At 43.0% G+C, this 10,896-nt stretch overlaps 1 protein-coding gene across 1 annotated transcript in view; it reads right to left on the bottom strand.

Moving 5' to 3' along the window:
- The window catches only part of SH3KBP1 (SH3 domain containing kinase binding protein 1), a gene marked incomplete in the record, with an annotated part of 339,832 nt that overhangs the window by 288,320 nt on the left and 40,616 nt on the right, over nt 1-10,896 (bottom strand). The window contains 1 exon segment of the mRNA XM_034755713.1: nt 10,386-10,543. Coding sequence (XP_034611604.1) covers nt 10,386-10,543 — 158 coding nt within the window.

Genomic DNA, 10,896 nt, shown 5'->3' with positions numbered 1-10,896 from the left:
GGGGCTGTAAACAATACAGTCTCCAACATATGCTTCTCAACTGCTTCCCAGTAGATTCTACACAGGCAATACAACACTTAAAATACGTATTTACATGAAGACAAGTTAGTCAAATACAATTCTCAATATTAAATTTAAGGAGTCTCTCACCCCAAACCAGAACAAACACCTTTTTGTGGCATGCGTTGTGCTGGAGGTCAGACTAGACAATCATATTGGTCCCTTCTGACCTTAAAGTCTATGACTCTATAAAATATTACCGCAAACGCCTTTTGGTGACCTAAATTTAACCTCACATTTTTAAAAAGTGACCTTCACTTTTAATTTTTATTTAATTTGAAACTAAACATTCTAAAACTGCTAGTTAATTTTCACCAATTATATTGTTTGCTTATTTCTGCATTCCATTCATCTTGAACAATTAAAATGGACTGGATGCTTTTCCTTTGACTAGAAAATTTGTCTCTAGTCTTTCTTTCTGGGTTTTATGTCTTGGCACAACATTGTTATTTGGGTTCACAGGAAAGAAGATTTAAAAAACAAACCTAAATTTTCATACATATATGTTAACGATCTCCCTATGCTATTTATGCCATTGTCTATTCATCCTCACAAAATCAGATGCAACAACAGCTACTCAGAGTATAGGCTTGCTAAAATTCACCATGGTGGCATTTAGTATTACAATCCCTGATGTTTTTTCTTGCCCGTCTTATTTGTCGTCACACTGTAAAATTTCCATTATAACTGCTGTGTATTGTGAGATATTTGGAAGAAGATGATATTGTTATAATCATGCAAAAGATTTGCATAGTTCCAATGGAGTCAATGGAACTTGACCTGTGAGACTAAGGGTACGTCTTCACCACCCGCCGTATCGGCGGGTAGCAAACGATTTATCCGGGATCGATATATCGCGTCTCATTAAGACGCGATATATCGATCCCCGAGCGCGGTCACCGTCAACTCCGGAACTCCACCAGAGCTAGCGGCGGTAGCGCAGTTGACGGGGGAGCTGCGGCCGTCAATCCCGCGCCGTGTGGACCCCAGGTAATTCGATCTTAGATACTTCGACTTCAGCTACGCTATTCGCGTAGCTGAAGTTGTATATCTTAGATCGATCCCCCCCAGTGTAGACCAGCCCTAAGTTTGTACAGGGGAGTAACCCTTTGTAGTGAGAATTGTTAAACCCCCTAGTTCTGTCATATATCTCCAGAATCATATGCCACTTCTACGTCATCTTACACAAATAGGGGGGGGGAAAAAACCTCACAGAGAGTTCCTAATCTAATAATTTTTAAAGATGACATCTCCCAAAGAATATCAGTTATAGCCTTACATATGTAGTGGTTCCACCTATACCATTCTTTCCAACACTTATCTTATACAAAAATCCAACTTGTCCTTGACTAAAGGGTAAGGAACAATCCTGCAAAGTCAGGGAGTGAATGTGATGTCAAAACAGGTCTTTTCTACCTTTAGTTTCCAGGTGTCTATGATTTTTACTGGAAATACTGTTATTGAATCTCAAGAGTTCCACAGAGGGGAAAAAAGAAAAAAAGAAAGGGGGGGGGGGGTGAATAAATAAATAAAAAGACAGGTCTGTGCTGTACTAGGGCCTCTGTAAATCCAAAATTGTGAGGTTTTGGCCTTTTTTTGTGTTTGTTTTTTAAATAAGTCATTTGTACCTGAAGGCTTCCAAGCACCTTAAAATAGTTTACCTGAAGAACAAGAATTTCTCATGGCAACATGGCTTAATAGTAAAACAAATGCTGGACCTGGTATAGAAGATCCCCAACCCAAAACACAAATAATCAACCTATTCGTCCACACATAAACAAGTTAAAGAGGAAATATTTGGAGCCTGGAAGGAAGCCAGAAATGAACTCAGACATATATATTGAAAGGAAGAGAATTACGAAGTCACAGCTCCACAGTGATAAAGGCACTGCCTCCCAACCTTTCAAGATTACATTAGGAGAGAATCACCACCTATGCTCCTGCCAATCAATAGCACATGCTGTGATGAATACTAGCACAAGAGACTATCCTCCAAATACATTGGTCCCACAGATTCAGTCCACTTGCACAATGCACAATTCAGATAGAAGACACAGTCCAAAGGAAGTTGTTATGAAGGCCTTCTGGCACAGGAGCGTGAGAGTAAGATACCACTATATTAGAGGGGTAGCCGTGTTTGTTGCTTTTTACAGATCCAGACTGAGAGTCCCGTGGCACCTTATAGACTAACAGACGTATTGGAGCATAAGCAGTAGCGTAGCTAGCGCTTTCCAAAAGCGGCCGGAGGAGCGGGGGGGGGGGCAGCATGCAGCCCGCAGCATGGCCGGCAGTCGTGGCCAGAGAAGCGGGGGTGGGGGTGGGGGGCGTGCAGGCTGGCAGCGATGGGGGAGGCGGCGGGCGCAGCCGGAGGAGCGGGGGGGTGCAGCATGGCGGCCAGCAGCCGCAGCCAGAGGAGCGGGGCGGGGGGCCCACAGGGGTGACATGGCAGGGCCGGAGGAGCCATGTGGGGGAGGGATGGTGTGGCCAGAGGAGGAGCCAAGGGGGGGCGTGGAGCGGCCAGAGAAGGAGCCAAGGGGGGGGGGGCGCCTTTTTTATGTTTGCTCCCCCTCCTCTTAGAAGCTGTCTACGCCACTGAGCATAAGCAGATGCTTATGCTCCAATACGTCTGTTAGTCTATAAGGTGCCACAGGACTCTTTGTTGCTTTACACCACTATATTGAAAACTTACCCTGAAATGGTGAATACTGCTCTAATTTCTTGCTCTAATTCAGTTCTTCCTCTCCTTTCCTCTGCCTCTGGCTTAGAGCCTCAAGCAGTGAAACAAAACAAATTCTTAGTTTCACTCTTACTGGATAAAAAAAATGTAAGTTTAGAATCCTCTATTGCAAATTCCAACAACAAATGTAGTTCTATTCCTTTATATAATCAACTATATGCTTCAAAATGGAACTTGCTTCCTTCAGGAAAAAACAAAACAAGAGAAAGCAAAGGATCATTAAAAAAAAGACTGCTTGGTAATTTCCATTTTATTCACTGAACTGTCTCCACAACAAACCAATGTAGTGGTGGTATTAGTACTGTATAATCAATTATTTAATGTATAACATGTGATAAAGATACTTAGGAGCCAACAATAGGAAACATTAAAAATGAATATATTTAAGTATCACCCATAAATTAAGTTAGCAGTCTGTTGTGATGCTGCCAATAAGTCACTGACAAATAAACCAATAAGCCACTTCTTCAAAATACTACTCTATACAAATAACTTATCACAATATGCAGTGCCATGAAACAAACTACAATAGATGTACTGAACTGGAGATATAGGACACTGTACGTATATCCCTGGCATAATTTAAACATTCATTTAAAAAAACTGCACTTATAAGCCAACAAAGTGCTAAAGCTTTCCTTTTATGATGTTCGCCTTGCTATTAAGAAGGGGGTGGGAGAGAAATACAAGACAGATACTTTCATATTTTATGTCAAAAATTGAAGCATTTTTGCCCTTTTAATTCTTTTGCACTTGACCCTAAGGCAGTGGTGCCCAAACTTTTCCAGTTGCACCTCCCCTTACCAGTAATGGAATCTGTCCGTGCCCCCAATCCATTAGAGCAAAGTTGGCTCAGCAGAGAAGTGTGGGCTGAAGGCAGAGATGGGGACAGAACTACGGGGGAGGGAGGGGGGAAGGGACGCTGGAGCTAGAGGCAGAGCTGGCCTAGGGGCAGAGAGGACAGAGCTGGATTGGAACAGGAGCAGGGGATGGAGTGGAGCTGTGGGGCTACAGGTGGGCTGGGGGCAGAGTGGAGCTGGGGACGGGGCAGAGTGGAGCTCCCTCCCCACCGCCCATGGGGGTTGGCCCAGGCCCCCCCATGAATGTTCCTCCGCACCCCACGGGGGGGGGGAGGGAGAGGGGCATGCTCCACAGTTTGGAGACCATTGCCCTAAGGTAACGAGTTTAATGATTTTTCCTCGAGGCGTTAAAGAGCAGGGCTATTGACTTTACTTTCCAAGAACTAAGTGGCATTTAAGAGGCATTGTAGCCCACTGCCTCTCAAGAATTTAATGAGGGTTTTTTTTTTAATCTTAGAAATCTTATCAGAATGCAGCAATTTAATGGCCACACTCCACCAAGTACACAAAAGGACTTGAAGGGCTCCACTGGCCAATTAAGCAGATAACCTTCCAAGCGTGGACACTTGTATTCCTCAGTCTGCAGATAACTTCAGCCCCTCTGGAGATGCCATAGCTTTCAGTAGCAATTACTGAGCAAAATTAACAAGGTCATGGTCAGTTTCACTACCATTCAGAACTTTGTGGGCAGCAATAAAATCAACAAGAATCAAGTAAAGTCAAGAGCACAGTACCAGAGGCAGATACAAGGAGCTTTATGGGAGGCTGCGGGGTTGGGAGACGGGATGCTGGAGGAGTGACAAAGAACCTGTCCACCACCGAGCAGCAGCCAGACGACTGGGACAAAGATAATAGAGTGGGTAAAAACTATTGGGATGCTCTGGGGATATGCGTGAAGGAAAGAATACATTCGATCGTCTCTCTAGCTGATAGGGCTGTGGGAGCTTTATAGTTATAAGTGACACATGCCCAGCATCTCTCCAGTGAACCCCTACAAGTCTCTGGCTGTTTAAGATTTGTAAAAGTTTAATAAAGGCAGAAAAAGGGAAGAGAAAATTTGGTGGCTAACAAACAAGCAGACACAGCTGTCCAAGTAACCTCTTGGTCTCCTGGCACTTGAACCTAAGTACCTTAAGGTTCCATTTCACATCTGCGATTTAGCATACACAACATCATCTTCTAAATTCAACTGATTTGCAGTATTTAGAGGCTTATTTCCTGCTTTAATGCAAAAAGAGGGAGACAATGGAGCTTGGCAGCTCTTCTGACCTCAGGCATCAGTGACGTTATGCATAGTTTCTGCCCTCTGTTTCACTGATTCTAAAAACTTGGCTTTATATAGCAACTTTACACAACTCCAGTTGCACTTGTAGACCCTTTATTTGCACACCAGCTACAAGTCTGCTAACTGTACTTGCAAGTCATCTGGAGCATTGACAAGGATGAAGATAGTCTAGTGTAGCATACAATTTACCAGTGCTGCACCACTAGATCACACACACAGTTGCCTTTGTAAATTAAAACCAGCGAGCATGGGTTTTCACCACAGCTTCCTGCTTTCTGCATCTCCATTTGATATCAGCAAAATCTAACTGTCTCAGCTGCCGCTGCATTTTTAAGTACAGTTTGTTACACCGAAAGCATGGTTTGACTAGGAATTCAATGTTTTTCTTAACTTCCATCTGCTTCCGAATGACATTTCTCAACACCAAAAGAAAGAGGAACAAATTTAGCACTCATCGTCTGTATTACCCAGAAGTTCAGTGTCCACACACATTTCATCTTTTGCAGACTCAGCACAAACATACAACGACAACAAACATTTTACAGATTAAAAATAGAAGTTCAATCAACTTCCCTTGCCACAGAATTCTCATCCTCTTCTTTTCCTGTACGTCCTTAAAAAATAAATAAATCTGTATCTGAAGGATATGGGGTACTAGGGCAGATACAGGGAGGGGGAAACTCTCCTTATTTGTATTTATACCTCTCACCTGCCAAATCTGAGAGGCAAGAATCTTAAAAGGATAAGAGATATTTCTTAAATATGATTTAAAAAATCAGTGTAATGAATCATTGTTTATAGTAACAGAAGTGAGTTGACAGCAGAATCTGAAATTAGGTCTTGAATGAGGAACAACTAATGTATTTTCACATATTTAGACCAACTTTTCCCACATCATCTTTCACTAGACCAGATATACATCTTGACAATAGACAAAGAAACATGGAAGAGGGAAAACAATATCTTAAGTACCTGTATAGTTGCTCCATTGAACAGAAGGTCATTTATGACAAATATGCCCCTTTACTCTCCCTATAAAACTTATAGCATTTGTTTTTGATAGCTGTTTTGCATGTTTTAAGTATATTTGGTTTGCAGATTCAAGAGCAGGAAGTACCCTTCCTGTAGCTTCATAGTGAAAGTCCCTTGATGAATAAGGCTACTGAAGCTGTAAATATAGACACTGTCACCCGCTTTCCTTTCCCCTTTCTTTCTCACATCTGTCTTTCTATTCTCTGTCTCTTCATTAGAATATTCTCTTGTAATCTGCATTTTTAGTCCTTTCTTGTGTCTCACTCTGCGGAGATGAAAACTTCATTCTGATTACAAGTACTTCAAAAAGTACTTCCAGTACCACTGGCTCTTACTCCCTCCTAGTGTCACTGGCTCTTACCCCATATTCAGTTTTTAATTTCCTCCACCACTCTTTCCCAAACAATGATTTAATATATTTCATTCTCTTTACCCCCGAATCATCCTTCTTCTCTCTTGACAATCGTCTACCCCCTTGCAATGGCACTTTTGGAATCCACAATAATTAGTTAATTTTTATGATTTAAGCAACTTTGATTGCCTAAACCACTAAGTTTTAGATGTCTGTAAAGTTCCTGATGAGCCTGGGATGCTCTCATAACCTTATTAAACAGCAAACCAATTATAGGAAGTGCACATTTTCCACCATAATCCATATTTTATCCCTCCAACCCAATCTACAGGTTTATCTACCTCAGGACTGGTCTAAAATGTAATAACCAGAACTGCTCATCCTCCTCTTGCTCTAGACCAGCATTTCTCATATACAGCATGATGGCTGCATGCGGCCACAGCCTCCTGGTTGGTCATGGGGGGGTGGCAAAGCTGCGGCCCCCTCCCCCAGGGCTGCTGCCAGCAGTGGTTGGACCCTGCCCACCTCTGGAGACACAAAAGCTGGAGGAGCAGGCAGCCAGTGAGTTCCCCACCTTCCCAGGGCTGGTGGGGTCAGGATTCAGCCCTTGGGTGGTGGGTGGCAGGCTCCAGCCACGGGGCTTCAGGCTCCATTCCCCTGCCGTACAGTGGCGGGCTCTGCCCCAAGTCACCCCCTGTCCCTCCAATGCCCCTGACCCCCTTCTGCCTCCATATCCATCTCCCCATCCAGGGCTTACCGGGGTTGAGTAAGTCTGCTGTGAAAAGTGATATTTGTATGTTTGTTAACATCATTTTTCACAGCAGACTTAGTAGTTAGCACGTCTTTTAAAAAAGCAACCAAAAAAAACCAAAAGACAAGGGGGAAAAAAAAAAAAAGACAAGAACATACAAAGCACCTTATTTGTGTTTCTAGTCTGTTTAGGTCCAGTAAAGAATAGAGACAACTGTACATTATTTTTATTATTGAGTCTGGAAAAAAAATCCTATGTAAATAAATTACAATGATTTAGACATATATACACCTCTACCCAGATATAACATGACCCAATATAACACGAATTCGGATATAACGCAGTAAAGCAGTGCTCCGGGAGTGGGGGGGGCCTGCGGTGGATCAAAGCAAGTTCAATATAACGTGGTTTCACCTATAACACGGTAAGATTTTTTGGCTCCCAAGGACAGCGTTATATTGAGGTAGAGGTGTATATGCATTATTTATTTGTTTTTCCCAAAGTTAATTAAGTATTTTAGGAAAAATTGTCAGAGCGGCTACCAGCAATCGTGTCACAGGTCTCATGGCCACCCAATCCATGTAATCACAGACTCTATGCCGATGCTACTAGCCCTCCCATAGCTAAACTATGAAAACCTTCCATAACTGGCAATGTGAAACTGGCACCAAACCCACCTTTAATGCCTGCAGGGAGTGTAGTCCTGTGTGCCTGCTCCTCGTCCTTCTTTGGCACAAAAGAATAGCTGCAGTTCCCTGTACTGGAGGCCTGACACAGCCCCTCCACTTACAGGTGAAATGTAACCTTTATGCAGGTATAGGAACATATATGTAAAAAGTTTCACTGTGAAGAGCTACTATTTTCAGCTCTGAGAGCAACTATTTTGACATTCTGAAGCAGGGTAGGATGCCACATACCAGAAACATCAAGAGACACTGAAAAAGTAGTGATCATTTTGAACACAGCTCCCAATAACAAGTTACACCTACTTGATATTGTTGTGAACATCCTTAGGAATCCTAAGGAATTCAAGAGAGACGCAATGAACATGAGTGAGTATATGTATGTATGTGATTATTATATACTAGTATTCATTTTATTTGCCAGGGTTATGCTTGAAAAGCTTTCCCAAAATGATTATGTCCATGCTGAATTGTAATTCTATCAAGTTTAAGGAAAATTATGGATAAAACAAATTGAAGCAGCAGGTGAGGTTATGCACTTCTGAGATTCTCACATAGTATTTATTTATTTATTTAAGAATGTGTGTCAGAAACCTTTTCTATTACAGTTGTATCCTATCTAACTGGAATAGGGAAGGTTCCGCAAAGGAAAGGCAAATTTGACTCAGTGTTCTGGTTGACTATGTGAAAGAGCACGTGTGTAATGTGATTTTCAGTTCTTTTGAAAACAGCTTTAGATGCTGACTGAGCAAAAACTGCAGTTTTATTGATACTGCATGTAATGTATATGTTTATGTAGGCCTTATGTTCTTTTTTATTGAGAAAAATGGTAAAATTTTGAGATAGTTTGACTAGATGCACATGTTTGCGATCATTTAGAAAGTACAGGATATAGCAAAACTTAGATACAATAGAACCTAAGTTTAATAAAAAACATCTTCCACAAAATAGTTTCTTCCTCCTTTAACCAAATGTAGAACTTCCTACCCACTATTCAATAAATTACACTTTGACAAGGACTACAAGGAACAATATTCAATCCTGCATCAGTAACAAATGTTGTATATGTTTGAAGTCCAACATGCAATGGCTCTGCACAGCTAGAAACAGGACCTTTATACCATTGGAAAGGGGAAATTCTCTCAGACCCTGAAGGGCTGCAATATCAGTCTTGAAAATCCCAATATTGGTGTCTAGAAAAGCTACTTTAGTAATTTATTCTGGTTATTATGCCTCCCTTTGACGCCTACAGAGCTAGGTTCATAGTAACTATCGCCCCAAAGCTACATCAGGATCTGCAAACAAGGTCCCCTGAACCAAGTATAGGCATATGGGTCCCCACTTGCAGGTCCCAGTACAAGATCAGGATGGATGCTCTTACGGGAGGAGGGGAACAAAGAAGAGCTCCCCCACAAAATATTAAGAACACTTGAAAACATTCCTAAAAATAGTATTTCTGCACCATATTTGGCACATTCTAGAAACGTGAATGGGAGATGTGGTATAAAGATTGTAAAGACATTTGTTTGGAAAAAATATGCATGACTCACTCATGGATTAACTATTTGTGAATAATGAATCTATCCCAAGCTTATGCTGATAAAGCAGGGGTGGGCAAACTTTCTGGCCCCAGGGCCACATCTGGGTGGGGATATTGTATGCAGGGCCATGAATGTAGGGCTGGGAAAGGGCATTGGGGTGCAGGAGGGAGCTCAGGGCAGGGGGTTGGAGTGCGAGAGGGATGTCTGAGGGGGCTCAGGGCGCAGGAGGGGTGCGGCAGGGAGGCTCAAGGCAGGAGTGCAGGGTGAAAGAGGTATTCGGGGTGTGGGCTCCGGCCCGGCACCGCTTACCTCGAGTGGCTCCGGGGTGGCAGTGGTACGCAGAGGGCTAAGGCAGGCTCCCTGTGTGCCCTGGCCCCGCGCTGCTCCCGGAAGTGTCCAGCATATCTGGCAGTGGCTCCTGGGGGTGGGGTGGGTACCACCCCGGAAGCTCCTACTGGCCACGGTTCCCAGCCAATAGTAGCTGGGGGGGGTAGGTGCCTGAAGGCGAGAGCGGCGCACAGAGCCCTCTGCCCCCTTCCCCCTCCCCCAGGGGCCGCAGGGACATAGTGCCGGCCACTTTCAGGAGTGGTGCAGGACCAGGGCAGGCAGGGAGCCTGCGCCCACGCCCGCTGCACCACGTGGCTGGCAATCATGCAGGCCGGATCCAGCCTGCGGGTCGTAGTTTGCCCTCCCCTGTGATAAAGCCTTTACATCACACCATAATGCACTCTAGCTATCTATAAATAGATACACTGTATATGAGAGAGAAGATATTACAAACAGCATGAGTCATACAAGAAACTGAGTTTTGGAGAACAGCTTTGTCCTAAACGTTAATTTTGTTTTCAGACCACGGGGTTGCAATAACCACTGCAGAGCAGGGAAAAGGTGTGTGTATTTATCTTTAATTTTAATGATATCATAACTACACCAGATATCCACACAAATGCATTCTCTACTTTGTAATGCAACATGATTAAAAAAAATACAGATAGCAGCATGATTTAAAAAGACTGCTTTTCAGTCAAACAACAATACAAGCTAGTAAGTACAATACACAAGAACTGTTTCACTTTGTACTCACTCTTACAAAGTTGTCAGGGAACAAACCTCTTCTGCCTTTGAGCTGTCCTTCCCACCAGCCTCCAGTCTCTTTCTTGATATTGGTGATTATGTCACCTACTGTGATTGTCAGCTCATCATCATGTTGAGCCTTGTAGTCAAATTCCACTATCGCCTCCACTAAAAAAAGAAACAGCCACATGTTACAGAGCGTTAGAGACAGTATTTATTTTCAGTCAGATTGATTGAAGTCTTCATGGCTTCAGAGGTAAAAAGAAAAAAACCAACCAACCAACCCAGTAACAGCTGCTCAACAACAGGAATAGCATCAGACTAACCTTGAAGACTTCATACAACAGCAGCGTATTACGGACAAGGGCTGGTGGGGGGAGATCCTTTGAGAAGCCCTTTATAACTAGTTGACAGACAGCAATTTGTATCAGTTTATTTTAATTTAAAAAAAAATCCATTTGGGTTGCTGCAGCAGTATCCATTCAGATGTAAGCATTACAAACTGGTGTCTACTTCTGGGA

Source organism: Trachemys scripta, chromosome 1 (genome assembly GCF_013100865.1).
Source record: "Trachemys scripta elegans isolate TJP31775 chromosome 1, CAS_Tse_1.0, whole genome shotgun sequence".
Lineage (NCBI taxonomy): Eukaryota > Metazoa > Chordata > Testudines > Emydidae > Trachemys > Trachemys scripta.
The sequence above is the reverse complement of the archived record's forward strand: the minus strand, read 5'-3'. Positions and strand labels throughout refer to the sequence as shown.